At 54.5% G+C, this 18,314-nt stretch overlaps 1 protein-coding gene across 7 annotated transcripts in view; it reads left to right on the top strand.

Annotated features, from left to right (window-relative positions):
* The window catches only part of GALNT18 (polypeptide N-acetylgalactosaminyltransferase 18), a 351,784-nt gene that overhangs the window by 332,452 nt on the left and 1,018 nt on the right, over nucleotides 1-18,314 (top strand). For 3 of the 7 annotated variants that reach the window (XR_011541200.1, XM_070624314.1, XM_070624318.1), the window contains one exon: nucleotides 6,915-7,342. The exons of 1 other annotated variant lie outside the window; for it this stretch is intronic. Coding sequence is in view for 5 of the 6 variants with exons in the window: in XM_070624314.1 (XP_070480415.1) it covers nucleotides 6,915-7,061 (147 nt within the window). In the remaining variant the exon portion in view is untranslated. Of the gene's footprint in view, nucleotides 1-6,622; nucleotides 7,343-18,314 lie in introns of those variants that run through there. 3 more of the 7 variants (XM_008542398.2, XM_070624317.1, XM_070624316.1) reach the window with 3 other exon arrangements.

Genomic DNA, 18,314 nt, shown 5'->3' with positions numbered 1-18,314 from the left:
GCAGTGCTCTCTGGCTTAACAAGCCCTCAGGGACTCCACCTAGCCCTTACCCAACCCACCTCTCCAGGAGGAACTCGGTTACTTAGTCTGGTTCCACTCCCAGCTGCCACAGACACACTCTTGGGTAAACTGAGGCAGAGAAGAAGTGCATGGCTGTGTAATCCAAGGCACCTCCTCAGTGCCTCAGCCCAGGAAGCTCATGGACCCCAGCTCCATGGGCCAGTGTGTACATAGTCAGTGTTCCAGGTGGAGACAAAACCAGAGTGCCCCACGATGCTCTTGCACCTTTCGCAAAGTGGAAGAGTGAAGCCCAGAGAGGCTCAGCCACTTACCCAGGGTCACACAGCCAGGGAGGGCCAGAGGCAAGGTTGGGAGCAAAGTCCTGTGTTCTTTGCTTCCCTCATACCCTCACACGCTCTTTGCAGTCACTACTCAGGCCCAGAAGGAAAGGAACTCAGCTGGGGGCTGGGCACCCAGCTCTAGAAATTATTAGCCTTCTTAATTCTATACATTCAGCTTTCAGGTTTTTTTTTTTTTAACGCTGTTTCCATATTTAATTTGACTTCCATTCCAATTAAGCTGTCTGTGTGCTGCAGCGTCTCTCCTGCCAGGTTTAATTGCCCTTATTTAAATTCTTTAATTAAAAGTATTGTGTGTTTCCAGATCCTGTAGTTATAAGTATTACACAGATAATTTAGATGACTGGACCAGTAAACCAGGCGACTGCACCTTCCCAGAGGCGTCAGCTGCAGCCCCCGGAGCCCTGCGCCTGGCCAGAGGTGGTGACAGGTCCCGGCTTCCCTCCTTCCTCCAATGCTCTACGCTTGGCACAGCCGGCAGAGTGACTGGTTACCATGTCAGTGCGACCCTGCAATGGCTGGCCCTGGCTGTGTCACCAGATTAAGGGCCAAAGTCCCCACATGGCCTGCCCCTCCCTCATCTCTGGGGCTTTGTGCCCTCCCCCACCCCATGCCTGCCTCGTCCCACGGCTTCGCTCTGGGCACGGGGCTCTCCCCCAATCTCCCGGCTCCTCCTCTCCTTGTGTCTTTGCTCAGACCACTCCTGCTCATGGAGGCCCGCCCTGACCACCTCTTCCGGTGGGGCAGCCCTCTCCCCCTGCCTGTCTTAGTCCATTCAGGCTGCGGTGACAACAAGACCATAGACTGGGCAGCTTACACAGCAGACGTTATCGCTCACAGTCCTGGAGGCTGGCAGGCCAAGATGAAGGTGCCCGCAGATTGGGTGTCCGTGTCTGGTGAGAGCCCGCTGCCTGGTTGGCAGACGGCCGCCTTCTCCCTGTGTCCTCACGTGGCAGAGAGGGAGATCATCTCCCTGGGGTCTCCTCATATAAGGGCACTAGTCCCATTCATGAGGCCCCACCCTCAGGACCTAATCCCTTCCGGAGCACCCCACCTCCAAATGCTGTCACCTGGGGCTTCAGCCTCCGACAGGAATCTCAGGGGGACGCAGACCTGCAGCCCGCGGCACTGCCCCACACCTCTGTGCACAGCCTGGTCACCTCCAGACACACTGGAGAATTGACTGTGTGCACCCCTTCCTAGGATACAGTCTCCACAGAGACAAGATCTTTTCCTGTTTGGTTGTTGATGAGTCTCGGGGCCGAGACTGTCCCCGGCACGTGGTAGGCCCTCACGACATATCTGATGGGGGGACCCACAGATGGATGGATCATGTCTCTGCAGAGAGCCCTCAACAGGACCAGGCCAGACTGGCTCCCCAGAGCCCCCTGAAGGTCAAGACGACCCTCCTCCGCCCGGGGGTTGGGGCACCAACAGCTCCCAGTCCTGTCCACCACCTTGCGACAGGCATGGGGTGGACTGAATGGTGGGGTGGGCCTGGCCACCTATCCTAGTGAGGAACACAGAAGAGGGTGGACTCCCGGACTCCCAGCCTGGCTCTACCACTGACTGACCGTGTGACCCTGGGCAAGTCTCCCAACCTCTCTGAGTCTCAGTCTCCAATTCTATAAAATGGGGATAATTGTCATCTCCACCTCGGGGTGATTGTGAGGAAGACGTGAGACTGGGCGTGTGAGCACTTGACACGGTGCCAGGGACGTGGTAAACAAGCGTCAGCTGTCACACTTTTATCTCAGGTGCGGAGCCCGCAGATGGAGGCACAGACAGTGACAAGGCCAGGCTGCTCCCAAGGTGCCGAGCTCACAGGAAGGCACTGAATGGAGGACAGGGAGGCCCCTTTGCAGCTGTGGTGACTGGCATGTGCCCAGAGAGAGGGTGAGAGCCAGTCCGTTCAGTGAAAGAGGTCGAGGTCCGAGAAGGAAGACAGGAGGGGGCCACGCCAGGGGCCAGTGCCAGCTCTAGCACCAGATGGTGGCCTCGCTCCTCCCTCCCCACCCCGGATGTGTTCCCAAGACGTATGCCAGGGCTCAGCAGGGCTTCCAAGGTGGCCTTCCTTCCCCGTTCTAGAAGATTCTCCTCTCAGAGCCTCCAGGGAGGAGCTCTCCTTGGCCTCGCCCTCCACCCTCCCCGATAGGCCCAGATACTCTCACTGAGGTTCTGTCTCCTCCACAGCCCTGCTCTTGACCTCACTCCATTTCTTCCACATCCTTCCTGGACGCCACCCTGGCTCTTGGCTGTTTCTGCCCCAAGATCACCACGCTTCCTGTCTCCAGGGTGCTGAGGGCATGGCTGGGCCAGGGTAGGGCCTGGGAAATGTCATAGTTGAGTCTCTGAAGGAACACTTTACTTCTCAGAGACCTCTGCCCCCGCCTCCCTCTCTCGCCTTGGCAAGGTGCCCCGTGAAAGAATGTGCCTGAGTGGCTGGTGGGAAAGGAGGGGGCTGCAGCCTCTTCTCTTTTGGACAAGCTTCTCCAAGCTTCAGTGGCCCAGGGGACGGTCACCCAGCCCCCGAGGAGATGCTGAGCAGTCAGAATCTTCAGCAGAGTGCACAGGCACTGGGCCTGGCCTCCTTTTTCTGCTTGTCCTGCTGTTTTTCTGGAGCCCCCATCCTGATACTCTGAACAGCCTCACACCCACTTGTTGTTTTAAAGCTGATAAGGGGTTTCCCATCAGTCTTCTGCTCATCCTCCAGTAATCAGGACAGAAATTATCCTCTGGCCCTAGAGACAATGGAACCAGAAGGGCGGAGCGGCTTGTCCAAGGCCACACAGCTGACAGCCAGAAAAGGAGCGTCCTAGTTCAGCACTCCCTCCTTTGCATCCCATCGCCAGAAACGCCGCGGACTTCGTGAATTAGAGAGCTGAGCTGGTTTCATTCCCGCGCTGCCTGAGCTCTGGTCATAGGCATGCTCAGGTCATAGAAAGAGAAACCGTAGAAACCTGGGCTTGGCGTATGGAGGGGCTGGGCTTGCTTGGAGCAAGTGTCATAAGGGATGCTTCTGGGTCCAAAAGTCTTTGAGGGACAGGATGGGGCCCCAAGGTGGACAACTTGAGGCCATCCTCCACGATCATCCCATTGTGGTTCAGGAGCGTGCTGTGTCCACGAAAGGCCCAGTTCCTTGACTATGTTGGAGAAGCCTGTTGTCCAGTGGAAATGGGGTGGTGGCCCTCTGCTCTGGTCAGTTCAGAGTGACACAAAATAACTGGAGTTGGACAACCAGGACAACCAGGATGAAAAAAATATACAAAATTGTCCCACAAGGAACCGAGATTTTTAACCTGGAAAAGCACAGACCCGTGGGTGGGGTAGGGGGACTCACCTTCCCCTATTGGAAGGGAAGGGATGGAGAAGTAGGAGCCGACCCAAGTGTAGGGACCCGAGGGACAATCTTGGGACCGCTTGCCAGCCTGATGCCCCCCAAACAAGGATTTTAGTTCAAAGGGAGGAGGATGCTCCGAAGGCAGAGCAGCTGGGAAAGGAAAGCCCACTTTCCCTTGTTCAGGGCTGGGCACTTCGTCCCTGGCGGGGCCAAGCAGTGGCTGAAGTATACAGGCCACTCAGCATGTGGATGAGAACGAGAGGGTGGGCCTTCAAGTCTCTTCCTGCGTGGAAACTCTGGGTCTTCCTGAGCCCCTGTCGACAGCCACTGGGTCCTCCGCCCTCTAGGGGCCTGAACCTGCGGGCGTCTCTCTGGCTGTGCAGTGGTCCCCAGTTAATAAAGCTCGCTGCCTCGGTGGCTTCCCCTTTGCTGTCTCTCTGCTCCTGGGTGCAGTGGGTCGCTGCTCTCCTCGGCAGCTGCTAGGGTTTGGGGCCCAGGAGGAGGACATGTTTTGTTCACTTGAATGCTTCTGACGAGGTTTGCAGGCTGCTGGGCCATCCCCCACACCCCGGAAATTGGAAATGCCATGCCCCCAACACTCACACAGACAGTCTAACCCCCTCTGCCACCCAGCTTCTCACTCCCTGCCTCCGTCACCCACTACTCGAAGTCTCTCCCGAGGGAGCTGGATTTTTTTGTTTTAATTTTATTTTATTTGAAGAATAACACACATACATGCAGAAAAAGGCACAAAGCATAAATGTTCAACTTGATTTAAAATAAAGCAGATGCCTATGTAGCCACCACCCAGGTCAGAAGTAGCACACCACCAGCACCCCAGAAGCCCCTCTCTTGCCTCCTGTCAATCATTTTCCCCCTTCCTCCCCCCCAAAGGTAACCCCCATCCTGACTTTAACACTGTGGTTTTATTTTGCCTGTTTGGGAAGTTTGCATGAGTAGAATTATGTCTGTATTCTTTGTCTGGCTTCTTTTGCTAACATTTGTGAGATTTTTCGTTACTGAGTGGGGCTCTAGCTTGGTCATTTTTCACGGCTGTATAGTATTCTATTATGTGTCTATACCACAAGTTACTTATCCATTCTACTATGATGGGCATTTGGGGTGATTCCAGGTTGGCGCTTTTACAGATCATGTTTCAGAAAGCACTTGGATGCATGTCTTTGTTGCACACAGTTTCTGCTAGATGTACACCTGGGCGTGGAATGGTTGGGTTGCAGGGATGTGCTTGTTCAGCCACAGTAGATACTGCCAGTCTCCTAGGTGGCTGTGAGAACTGAGTGTCAGTGCTCTCCTGAGATGTCAGTAGTCGCCGTGGGGATGGGGGTGGCAGACTGGAGATGGATGCAGCTGGGGGATGGGCTGCAGAGTCTTAAGAGGCAGGGTCCCCCCTCTCCCTGCTGCCGGTTCTCTCAGAACCACTCCAAGTGCAACACCTGAGCACTGTGACCTTGACCTCTGACCCATTGCCTCTCACCTCTATAGGTCATGACAGCCAATGTTTACTGACCACCTATTGCATGCCAGGCCTTTTGCTGGCTGCTGAGGGCACAGAAATTGATAAGACGGAGAACTCTCCATCTAGAGGGGGAAAAGACAAGTAAATGAGGAATTTCACTACCATTCAATAATGCTGAGCTAGAAAGGGCACAAGATGAAGAGCACCAAGCCAGCCAGGCAGACTGGACGAGAGGGAGTGCAGGTGGGGTGAGGTGAGAGGTGAGAAGACTTTTGGAGGAAATGGAGCAGGAGCTGAGCCTTGGAACATGACGTGGCTTCGCCTGCTAGGAAGCATGGAGGACCCCAGGCACAGGCGCAGCCTGTTCAAAGTCCAGAAATAATGCAAATAGGTTCAGAAACCCACAAGATGTTTGGTATGGCTGCAGCAGAAGGTGCAGGAGCGGAGGGAGGAGATGAGGCCAGAGAGGGACGCAGTAGCCCCCCATGACGGCCTTCAGTGCTGTGCTAAGGAGCTCGGGCTGTGTCCTCCAGGCCAAAGGTGCATTCCAGAAAGATCCGTCTTCCTGCCTCTGGAGGTCGGGAGGGGGTCAGGTAGGGGCTGGTGCAGTTGTCCAGGTGAGAGCAGATAGTGGCTGAACTAGGGCAAGTGTGATGGGGCAGGAATAAGGGGACAGTCACAAGGCATGAGGGGAGTGGAACTGGCAGGGCTCGGTGCCTACTCAGACACTGGGGAGAAGGCGAAGATGTCAAAGAAAATGCCCAGGTTTCCCACACAAATGCTTGGTTATTGCTGAGAGGGAAACACAGGAGGAGTAGGTTCTGGGGGAAAGGTGAGTTTGACCACCTCCTCAAGTGCCATGAAGCTACAAGGGGCCCATTTATAAGGACCACCACCCACCCTAAGCAAGTCTGCCTGCTTGGGAGGCCAAAGCCCAGTGAGCATGTCTTTGGTATAACTCAGAGATGCTCAAACAGTCCAGGCTGATGCCCCGCTTAGAGCCAGCAGCCCGAATGTCCAAGCCCTGCAAGGATCACACTAAAAGCAAAAATTGGGGGGGTTCCTCTTTGCTGCTGTGGGGCTGCTTTGGGGAGCAGAACATCCCTTCTTTCAAGAGGCTTTGGGGCATAAACTGAATATACACGGCTACAGAACATTCTGGAACATCGGTAGCATGGGGGAAAACCATGCATGTCCAGGGCTGAGGGAGCTCAGCGGCCTAATAGACAATATCCAGGAGCCAGAGTTCGGTTGAGGCCAGCACAGATGACTCCTCAGAGCAGGAGGTCCTGGGCCTCTGGTGATGCTCAAATTCAGGCTGATCGTCAGGTAGTCCCGAGGAGCTAGGCTTTCCAGAGCAGGAACCCAGCCTGTGGTTGTGGGCAACAGAGCCTGGCCCCGGAGTAGGAGCTGTGGGAGCTAACCAGCATACCCCACCCCGGCCAGGTAGACAGAAGTTGGCATGGAGTGTTTCCATCCTCTGTCCTAGCAAAGAACTAGGGCCTGTGAAGAAAACTGAAGCACATGCTCAGTCTCAGGGAGGAGACCAACACATCTAGGACGTGGAGCCAGAGCCTTCGTGGGAATGCTGACCCCAGACCTGTCATGGCCTTGCTGGATCCCAGGCATCTGGACACACAAATAATCCCAGCCCCCACCAGCCGTGAGAACTGAGGTTCCCCCATCTCCCCGTGTTGCCTCTACGCCCTCTGACCCCGCTCCCTTCCCTGGCTCCTAGGGAGGCCCCATCCAGAACCGCAAGTCCAAGCGCTGTCTGGAGCTGCAGGAGAACAGCGACTCGGAGTTCGGCTTCCAGCTGGTGCTGCAGAAGTGCTCGGGCCAGCACTGGAGCATCACCAACGTCCTGAGGGGCCTGGCGTCCTGACCTCTCCCCCCAACACCCCGCCCCGGGAGCCGCCCCTCCCTCCCCTTTGCTACTGTGTAGCACCTGCTGCGACGTCCTCTGCTGTCCTTGTGGGGTTGTTTGGAACCAGGTTAGTGGGCCCCCAAAAGATCTTTTTATTTCCTATTCAATTTTCATGGAGTTTATAGAAAGATGCTGAATGGTGGGTGAGGGTATAATATCATAAACTATTTTGCAACTGTAAATAGGGGACAAATGGAAAATATTTATAACTGACAATAAAATACTATTGATTAAGAAAAGAGTTTTTGCAGTTATTTTGGTGCTCGGTGGAAATTCATGCCTGGCTCCTCTGAACTTGCCGGAGCGGCGTCTGCTGGACTTCAGGCTTCAGACTGCCCTGCCCTCTCCTGGAGTCACCTCCTTCACCTCCCAGCTCTGTCACTGCTCAGACCCCCAGCAGACACTTGCCTACAGCCAATGCCCCAGCCAGTTGCTAAGAGCAGTTGGCTCCTTCCATGAATCCCATATATTAAGTTTCCTGGTGCTGCCGTAGCAAAGTGCCCCAGACTGGGGGGCTTAAACAACAAGAAATTCCTTCTCTCCCGGTGCTGAAGGCCAGGATCCCGAAATCAAGGCGGCGGCAGGGTTGGTTCCTTCTGCGGGCTGTGAGGGAAGACCTCTCCCAGGCATCTCTCTGAGCTCCCGGTAGCCACAGGCGTCCCTTGGCTTGTAGATGGCCGTCAGCTCCCCGTGCTTCCCTCTGTGCACGTCTGCCTCTGCGTCCTAATTTCCTGATTTATAAAGACACCAGTCGTATTGGATTAGGGCCCACCCTAATGACCTCATTTGAACTCAATTAACTCTGTTGCGACTCTCCTTCCAAATAAGGTCCCATTCTGAGGCGCAGGCAGTGAGGAATTCAACACGTCTTTTGGGGAAACAATTTGACCCATAACACATAGCTCACTCAGTTATGGCTTCGGGACACCCCAGCCTCGGGACAGTGGCTGCCATCAGAGTGGAGCCATCTGTCTTGGAGCGTCTTCCCCAACCCTCTGGCCCTCCAGTAGTTTCCGGTTGACTTGTCCTGGCCCAAAGAGGCCTTCCTCAGGTTGGGGGCTCCCGTGTTTAGTTTGAGGGACTCCCCACCCCATGTCCTGGCAGCACTTGCAGCCCCCTGGCTCACAGCAGAGCAGTCATGAGTGACAGGCTGTAAGACTGAGGCAGGAGAGGTTTCAGGCCCACTCACCCCCGCAAGTTCTCTGGGGCCTCCAGCCACACAGCCGCCTGTTCTGGATCAGTAATTTATAGATGAAAAACTGACAAACATAGAGAAACCTCCTGCACCTATGGGACCCCAGGAGGGAAGGGGCCTCCTGCCTCGTCCATCCTCGCACACCAAGAACCCCATCTAGCACAGGATTCACCCTGGAGGGGCCGCGAGGGGCTTCCTAGGCTAATGTCGTAGCTTCCCCTCTAGGTTTACACTTAATTCCCCAAATGGCCCTTGGCTCCACCACAGAGACCCATGAGAGGGTACCACCAGGCTGGTCCCCTGCGGCCCCCACCCAGGAGGTCAACATGGGGAGCAGGACCCTCAGGAGGAAAGAGGCTCCTACGAATTCGCAGGCACTGCCTTTGTAGTGCTCTGGAGCCAGGATGCCCTCATCCCTTCCCCGCGCTTACTTCTCGACCTAAACTCTACTCTTTCCTACGCTCATGCCAATGAACATCTTCCTGTAGCTGTAACGCATCCCGTACTTCTAAAGTCATTCTCTGTTCTAGACTCACTCTACCCACCTCTTTCTTCACCTCTAAAATACCAATTCCTGCTCTTCATAGTCACCCACACGTCCTGCCCTGCACCAGTGTTCCCAGGGTCTGGTCTCCAGACCAGCGGCATCAGCATCACTCAGGAACTTAGCAGAATTGCAGTTCTCAAGCCCCACCCCAGATCCCCTGAAGCAGAAACGATCTAGGTTTGAACAAGCTCTCCGCGTGATTCTGGTTCCCCACTACAGTCCGAGAACCGCCGGCAGCCCCCGCCTCGGGCAGGTCACGCGTGTCATCCCTCCTCCACTTGCCAGGCCGCCATCCTCAGCAGCCTCTGTTCCTACTGCGGCTGCAGCCCAGAAGGCCCCGCGTCCACCCACACTCACACCTTCACTGCCTGCACCACGTCTGTCCCTCATGTAGAGAAGCAGGACCGAGAGTGTGGCCTCTGGAGCCGACAGCCCGAGTTCAAGTCCCAGCCCTGCCACTTCCCAGCTGGACGATCTTGGGCAGCTGCTTGACCTCCTTGTGCCTCCTTAAAAAGTAGGGATACTAATAGTATATCTTTTACAGAGTTGTTGTGAAAATTAAATGAGTGAATTTGTGTAAAACACTTAGAACAGTGACAGGCACATAATAAGTGCTATAAAGCCTTAGCTATTATTATTTCATCCATTGACATCCTGACACCCAGATGCTGTCACCGACATCCCCACCTTCATACCCGTCTACACCCACACTTCACCATGCCTGTTGACATCCATGGCCCACCCCACCTGCGCTAACACCACTCATGTCTGAACCACCTGCCTGGAGGCGCTTGTCCTCACACCCATCGCCCCCTGCACCCATGCCCCTGCAATCTCCACACATCCTTGCCCTCCTATCGAGGGCATCTGGACATCTACCACTCCCAACAACACCTACACCCTGAGAAGCACACTGAGGATGACGCCCTCCCCAGTACTCACTTGGGGGCAGTTAAAACAGGGGACACGGGGGCAGTTCCCCTCTAGGACACCAACTCACCATGTCCCTGAGCCCAGATGCTCAAGCCCTGGAGGGAGAAGAGGCTCTGAGATGGCCTTGAGGGCCCTGACTTCCTACGAGCAGGGACCATGTGGCCAGTCCAGGCTCTGCTATATCTCAGAGGGACAAAGGTAAGAAGTCCAAGGCCATGTGTCTCCAAAGCAGAGGAGCTGGGTAGGTTTGGGGCAGAGGCAGGAGTGAGAGCATAAAGGGAGGGGGAGGGCAAGGAGGTCCTAGCCCACACCCAGCCTCATCGGATCCCAGCCTCAGCAGGCTGCTTCTCCCTGTTGCTGCTGCAAGCTGGACAGCAGCTGTTTAGGGGCTCTCTGAACACCCCAGGGTAAGATCATTATTTTTCGTAATGATCTGCACATTAAACAACTTTGTTCCCTGATTCCACTGCCTTCCCAGACACCAGAAAGGGCTCTTCCAGCCTGTCCTGCAAGACCTCCTGGACAGCCAGCCCACTGCCTGCCCACAACCCAGTCCCCCAACTCAACCCCAGCCTTCACCCGGTCCCTGCCCATGGTCCCACCTGTTATGGGTAATGAAGGAAGAAGATGGGGTCCTTGCTCCCCACTGGGAGGTGGACACAGTTGTTTGCAGAAACGATGGCAGAAGCCGTCAGTGACTTGGCTATATCCTGCCCAACCCCGAAGGTCACCTGCCACCAGTCACAGTCCTACAGCTCCTGCAGCTTCCTGCATCTCTGCCTGAGGCCCTTCTCCAGCCACAGGCACATGCTCGGGCCTATGTATGGGTAGACCAGAAGTACCGGGAAGTTTAGACCTTAGGAACAACCCCCAATCAGTGAGGGATGGGCCTGCTCATTCTTCAGGGGCATAAATGTGAAGCCTGATCCCCCAGTCTCTCAAAGGGTCCCAGTGGGACTGAGCCCCAGTAGCCACCTCAGTGCACCCTCTACTGGCTTTCCTCCCTTCCTGGTCTCATGGTCCCCTCTCCCTCTCCAAGCTTGCCCAATCATCTCCCAAATGCTGGTCTCTAGGTCTGCTCCCGGGAGAAGCAGCTCATGCCCACTCCTCCTGTGCAGTGGCCCCACACCCATGGACACCAGGGATACCAAATCCTCCTCTGTGCCCCGACCTCTCCTTTGAGCTCCAGGCCTGATCTCCTGCCGCTGACGGGCCCCGGGCAGCTGGGTGGCTGTCCTTAGACAATGCTGACCCATGTGCTGAAACAGACCTGTTGCTCCTCCTCCCAAGCCCACCCCAGTGACCAGCATCACCCGCCACCAGGTGCTCAAGCCAGAGACCTCCTCTCGTCCCAAACTCCCCATCCCCCCATCCTCCCCCCAGTATCTTGTCAGTACATCACGGCAGTGATGCCTCCTTAACAGCTCTGGGACTGCCCTGGGCCCCTTCCTAGCTCACATGGACCCTGCCTCCCCACCTCCAATCTCCCCGACTCCCCTCCTCATCTGCCCCCGACACTGCAACAGTCACAGGGGACTTTCTGAAATGCAAATATGATCAGATTCCTTCCGGACCTAAAACCGTCTATAGGTCTCATCAAAGATGGTGAATGACTAGCTCAGGCTCCAGCCTCAGAGCTCCCTCCTTCTGTGAGTCCAGCAGCCGAGGCTCAGAAGCTTCCAGGTTGGGGGCCCTAGACACAGGAGGGCCGTGGGTGTGAGTAGGCCTGACTTCCCGGCTGTGGCACCCACTGGACATCTGCAGCCCCCGCCCACCCTCTGGGGATGTTGGTGTCCCATGTCTTCTTTCCTTTTGTTGAAGAGGTTTTTCTTGGGGGCTGTATTGGTTTGCTAGAGCTTCCGTAACCAAGTACCACAGACCGCGTGGCTCAAACGACAGCAGTGTGTTGTCTCACAGTTCCGGAGCCCAGAAGTCCAAGCTCCAGCTGTGGGCAGGGTTGGGTCCTCTGAGGGCTGTGAGGGAAGGATGTGTTCCAGGCCTTTCTCCTTGGCTTATAAATAGGCGTCTTCTCTCTGTGTCTCTTCACATCATCTTCCCTCTGTGTGTGTGTCTCTGTTTCCAGATTTCTTCTTCTTGTAAGGACACCAGTCATATTAGTTTAGGTCCCACCCTAATGACCTCATTTTAACTTCATTACCTCTGTAAGACCCTATCTCCACATGAGGTCACATGCTGAGGTACTGGGGTGAGGACTTCAACACATGAATTTTTAGAGGGGACACAATTCAACCCATAACAGGAACAGAGCGGGGGAAGCGAAGAGCAGACCCCAGGTCCCAAGAGGCTGCCTACACTCACACTCACCTTGCCCGGCAAGTCCTGGCTGTTGAGGGCAGCCCCAGTTCTGGCCTTCATCTGTAGAGATGACAGGGAATTTGTGCATAAGGACCTGAGATGGTCGTCATTGCCCTCTGTGTCCACACCCCTCTTAAGGAAAGCTGTTCCACCACAGCCCCAGCTGTGACCCCGTTTGTGCCATGACCATGCTCTCTCCCTCCCTAGCTGTTTTGACCTGACCCAAGGGCAGGCACCCATAGGCCGGCCAGCGATCAATGACTCAACACAACAGGATGAGCTGGGCCAACCCAATTCTGCCTGCAAATTTGCAACACAACATACGTAAAGAACCAGCCAGTGCAGAAGTCCAGGAGCCGTGGCCATCATGGGGATGCGCCACGGGGATGAGCAAGGCCCCGGAGGGCCAGGTGAGCCACAGCCGTGTGCATGCTGAGGTCGCGAGGAGGAAAAACCACAGCTGAGCTGAGACGATAACGGGGCTGATGAGCAGAGGCAGCAGCCCCATCCTGAGGAAGCTGGAACATGACAGGGACAGGGATGACAGACAGCCCTGGAGTGGCCTGGGTTTCCTGCTCATCCCAGACCCAACATGGGCACACCCTAGTGAGTCTTCTTTTCCCTGAGCTGGCTGAGCAGCTCCCTTTACAACAAACGAAGCTGACCGAGGCGGGCTATAAAGACTGTAGACTCCAGGACCTACTCACGCACAGACCCTCACAAGTGTCTGAACACTCACACAATCTTTACAACTGCTGCACACACATTTAACAGACGGGCATGCGTTTGCACCTTCTGTGTAAACACACAGGCAAGGCTTACACTGCCACTCACACACACAAGTGTGTGCACATACGTGCAGTACATCACACAGACATATGCATAGATACACACACATTCACACATCCTGACCTGGAAGGGGAAAGTTATTTTGGGCCACTCCCTAAAGATCTTTTTTATAAGAATAAGGCTGTCATCCTTTAACATCTGTTAACATGGCCCTTGCGTAGCCGAGGCTGCTGGAAATCGGAGCTTTTTTATTCTCCCCATTTCTTTCTAATTATAGGCAAGACTCACAAGAGAGTTCTGAAGAAAGACAGACTTTCTGGCCTTAAGATTCTGTGTTTATTTGCTTTCTTCATGATCACGAGAGTCTCCAGCCCAGGAAAACAGACATGGGACAGAGTCACCCCAAAATGCATCCTCTCTCAGCCACGCTCCTTCTCCTGCCTTCTGCTCCACAGAGGAGGGAGGGGAACGAGGCAGACACCTTGAGACCACATCCAACTCCTGACCCCACAGGACCCTCAAGTCCCACTGCCCGGCCCTCGGGCCTCAGCCCATCTCTCTCTACCCACAGATAGGAATTTTATCCTTCCCTGGTGTTCTGCCAACATGATTGGCCAGAAAGGGCCTAGGGAGGCATTAGTCCTAATACGGGTATGTTTTCAAGTTACACAGGGTAGCCAGACTGTAAAGCCTGTCACCACATGATGCCTCTGTCTCTGTGTTCAACCTCCCTGTCGTTGCTCCTGGGGATGGGGCACCCAGGGGAGGGATCCCACCCACAGTGTCCTCAGGGGAGAACCTGTGGCCAGAACCAGACTCATGGGTGTGTGTCATGGGTCCCCAAGCTCAGATTCCCCACCCGGCTTAGTTTAATACTCTGGGGTCATCATCTTGAAATTCTTAATAATTTCTGAACATGGGACCCTGTATTTTTATTTTGCGCCGGGCCCATCTACTTGTATAGCAGATCCTGCCCGTGACATAGCATTATGGTAGAAAACGCCCAGAATCCAGCCCACAACACGGCACCTTCTCCCAGGAGGAGCTGCTCCTGGTGAGGGAGGCAGCTGAGCCCAGTGCTCTAGATTCTGCGCCCCCTCTGTGCCGCCTCCCCCGACTCCGTTCCCCTTCCTCTTCATGGGATGGTCCAGTTCCCGTGGCTGCCACCCTCACAACAGCCCCTAGGGGGCACTGTGCTCCCTTTGTGCTCTGTCTGAAGCGTGGACCCAAATCCCACCCCTGGGTTCCTTCGTGAAGCACACTAGGAATTCCAAAAGGGACTGAACTACTGAAGGGGGACTCCAAGGAAATGATCCCCAAACCAAGGAGGCAGCCTGAGAGTTATTTTCCCCCACTGCATTCTGCCCCCTGAGATGCTCTACTCACCACTTTCTGTGGGCCTGGTCCATCTTCAGTTCCCGACCATGGAAATGGCCCTGGTATAACCTGACCCCTTCCCCTACTGGGGCAAAAAAGAACCTTCTGTATTCAGGACGCAAGTAAGGGTGTCGGCCAGAAACAGATGGCACACTGGGGGTTAACGACGGTGGGGGTTTGCCATCTCCAGGGTGTGGGCAGAGTAAGGTGAAGCTCCCAAAGACAGCAGGAGTGGAAGCCCTACTCCTGTAACTAAAGGGACAAGGAGAGGGCGGGGGGCTTCCAAACCTCATCAACAGCTGTGGCCATGGAAGTGGGCTGCCCAACAGGATCTGCTGCCAAAGCAGGAGAAACCCCCCACTGTAGAGCCACGGCCCAGCAGGGAGGGAGCCTTCGGCGTCAGGGGTAAGGCTCGAGGAAAACACGTCTATTCCTCCCACCTCCTGCCACTGTCAGATATTCTACCGAAGCCTCCTATTGGCCAAACGCAAGTGGAGGCAGAGGGCGGAGGAGCCACTGATGCAGTGATGGGGATGCAGTCCCCTGAGCGACCAGAGAAGAGCGGAGCATGAGAGGACCAGCATGCTCCCCCTCAGCCTCGTCCTGGTCGGGACCTCCAGGCCCCCTAACTGCCTCCTGTCGTCCTGTCCCTCCCCCAGTCTCTGAACGCCTCCTGCACTGAGACTCGCCATAGCATGTGCTCTCCCCTTGAGCTCTTCCTTTCATTGATTGAAAGAGAGGAGAACGGAGAGGGACCTCCCGGCTTACAGCTTGAGTCCCTTGAGGACATCGCCAGCCTTGCCTCCTGCTGTCCAATTCCTCTGGGGTCACTGAGACCCAAGCCTCCTTCAACAGCCTCAGCACTTCCTGACCAGCATGTGGGGGCCTAGAATGTGACCTCAATGCCCTAGAAGAGCCTAGGATAGTCCTTGACCTTGTAGTGCTGGAATAGCAAACAGATCCCATCCACTTGAGCACATTTGGTTGGTCGTGGCTACCTGGAGTGATGTGTTGGGAAAGATGCTGAGGTTCTGCCTTTCCTTGGCAAGAGTCCTGGCATGGATGAGCCAGGATGAGAGAGGCAAAGTGTCACAAGTGTTACATATTTGGCCTTTCCACCCTGCCCTTCCACCCGCCTCCACTGCACTGCTCCAGAAGTCTCACCGCCCGCTGGGACTGAGGCTCTCCATGGACCTCAGCCACTGGAGCCCCTCATCGACTGGGCTGCTACCACCAGGGGGCCACCTACCCATCAGTGCTGTGTCCTGTCCATAGACCCAAACCACAGGGGCCCTTGAGCTGCACTTGTGGCATTGGCCTTTGCTGCAGGTGCACGTTCCTCAGCCCTTTCCCCTTCGGGCTCTGCCCCCTCCCCACCCCTGCCAGGGAAGCAGGTGAAAGTTCAGCACGTCTGCTCCCCTGCTGGGCTCACCTGGACCATGGTTGGTGTCTGGGGGCAAGTCACAGGCCAGGAAGGTCCTAAAGATGATTGTAAAAACAACAAACATTTGATTACTTCTATGGCCAGGCACTGAGGTAAGTACTTTCCATTTATTTTCTCATTTAATATTCATTATAACCTTAGCAAGTAACCCTATTGTCACTCCCTTTTTACAGTTAAGAAAACTGAGGCACAGAAGGGCCAGATCATTCTATAAGCACATACAACTCCTAAGAGACAGAGGTTGGATTTGAACCCAGGGAGGCTGAGTTTAGAGCCTGCCCTCGTAGCCTCTATTACACTACAGTGCCTCCCTCGGGGGCCATGGGAACCCCACAGCAGCCTTATGCTCCAAGCCGCCGTTGACAGCAGAGTGCCCCACCCTGAGGCTCTACCTGGACCAGAGGAGCAAAGGCCACTGACACCTAGAGAAGCATCAAACCTGGCCCAGGACCACACTAGTGCTTCACCAGCTCGTGGCACCCTGCAAGGTAGGCACCATTACTAGCATCACTTTACAGATGAAGAGACCAAGGCAGAGGGGTTAAATAGCTTGCCCAAGGTCATACAGCTAGCAAGTGGTAGTAGCCAGAATTTGAACTCGGGCCCCATGATATAGATCTGTGGCCCTAACCACTGAGCAATACTACCTCCCAGCCACCTGGCTGCCTTCACGTGATACAGAATCCACAGGACCTGCCAAAGACCCCAGGAGCCAGCCTCCCTGGCTCCCCGTGCTGCCAGGACTAGAAACACCGCCCCCCTGTTTTGATTCCTTGGGGAGCCTGACCTTCCAAACGTGACCACAAAGAGAATGTGATTAATGAGCCAATTATTTCTGTGGAAGACATCATGCAAAATAAATAGCCCATTTCCCTCCAATTTACTGTTTTAATAAATAAATAGCGCTCCACGGTCTGGTTTTGTTTATTGCTGCTCATACCTGAAAGTTTGTGATGAATCTTCATGTTGTTCATTTCCAAAATTAATCAGATCTGCCTGATGACTTTGAAATATAGGACCGCATTTGTCCTTTGGTGTTAACAGCAAGACAGCCAGGCGGGGGCCACAGGGAAAGGCGGGCCCAGGGAGGGGCGAGCAGAGGGCAGGGTGCTGGGAGCTCTGGACCCGTGACTGTGGAGGCCCAAGTGCCCATGCAGGAGAACCACGGTCAGGAGGCTCAGCATGGAGCTTCACGATTGATGGGTCAAGGAAGGTCACCAGGAGGGACAAGGGCATAGGATGAGCAGGGGTCCTGAGTCATTGCAGAGTCATGCGTTCAACTGGCTATCTTTTGTAGATCCTTGTGTGCAGGCACAGAGCCAAGGAAAGGAGGCCAGCTGTGTCTGTGGGGCGCTGACCTCTGAAAGGATGTCCTAGGTGGGATGGTGGACCGTCAGGGTTCAGTCTAATCAGAAGTAAAAGAAATCCAACAATCGAGTGTTTATGATGTGCATGTATATGCTACACACTTTGACACACATCTTTTTAAATCACACAATAGTCCATGGAGTAAATGTTAGGTACCCATTTTACAGATGAGGAAAGGAAGAAGTTCACGTGCGTGAGCTTGTGTATGAGGGCAGGTGTGAAGTGTGTGAATGCTGAGGGGTATGCTTGCTTGTGCATGTGTGCATATGTGCACAGGTGTGCTATTTACAGCCCTACGTGGTGCTTGGGAACCTGTCGTGGAATGAGTTTGCATGTCTGTAAATATATGTGTTCATTTGTACATGTGCATAGTGGTGTTTTGTGTGTGTGTACACACCTAGCTTGTTTCTACGGTGGTGTGACTAGGCCTGTTTTTATTCCCTTTTCTATGTATTTTATCTCCACCAAACAGTTCTCTGGAGAGTCTCCACAGATCTCTTGAAATCACTTATCCCCCTGAACCCTCACTCCTACTAGGCCATGAGAACCTCAGGGTAGCGACAGTACTGACTTTGTCTCTGTCTCCCGAGCTCCAAGCACAGTGCCTGGCATGCACGGGTAGATTCATCCATTCATCCATTCAACACGTAGGCCTCGATTGTCTGCTGCCTCCTGTGTGCTGGGTATGCGACAGGAAACAGAGACACAGTCACCACCCTCAAGGAGCTCATGGTCCAGTGGAAAAGACAAATATTAACCAAATAATTAAACGCTGGAAAGTTTCAACTGCAGTAAGTACTAGGAAGGAGACAGAGAATTCTGACAGAGTATAAAAGGTGGAATAAACTAGTCAGAAACAAGAGACGGATGCCAAGGAAGTGACATTTGAGCTGATGTGCGTGCTGAGAAGGATTAACTAGAGGATAAAGGAATGTCTGTCCACTCTGGGAGTGGCACATGGAGAGGCAGGTGAGAGCAGCCGAAAGAAAGCTCGAGTAGGGGAGCTGAAAGAGGGAAGGAGTGAAAGATGAGGGTGGAAGGTAGGTGGTACCCTAGCATGCAGGGTCTTTGCATGCTTTGTTAAAGATGAGCCTTTATCCTCAGAGTGAGGGAAGCCACTGAAGAGTTTTAAGCAGGCAGGTGACCTAATCAGAGTCGTGTCTGGCTGCTAAGTGGAGTTGACTGGAGGAAGGCAAATCCATCCGTGGGTAGATCAAGTAGGAGGCAAGAATGACAGTGGCT

This window comes from Equus przewalskii, chromosome 6 (genome assembly GCF_037783145.1).
Source record: "Equus przewalskii isolate Varuska chromosome 6, EquPr2, whole genome shotgun sequence".
NCBI lineage: Eukaryota > Metazoa > Chordata > Mammalia > Perissodactyla > Equidae > Equus > Equus przewalskii.
This window is presented reverse-complemented; position numbering and strand designations above follow the sequence as displayed.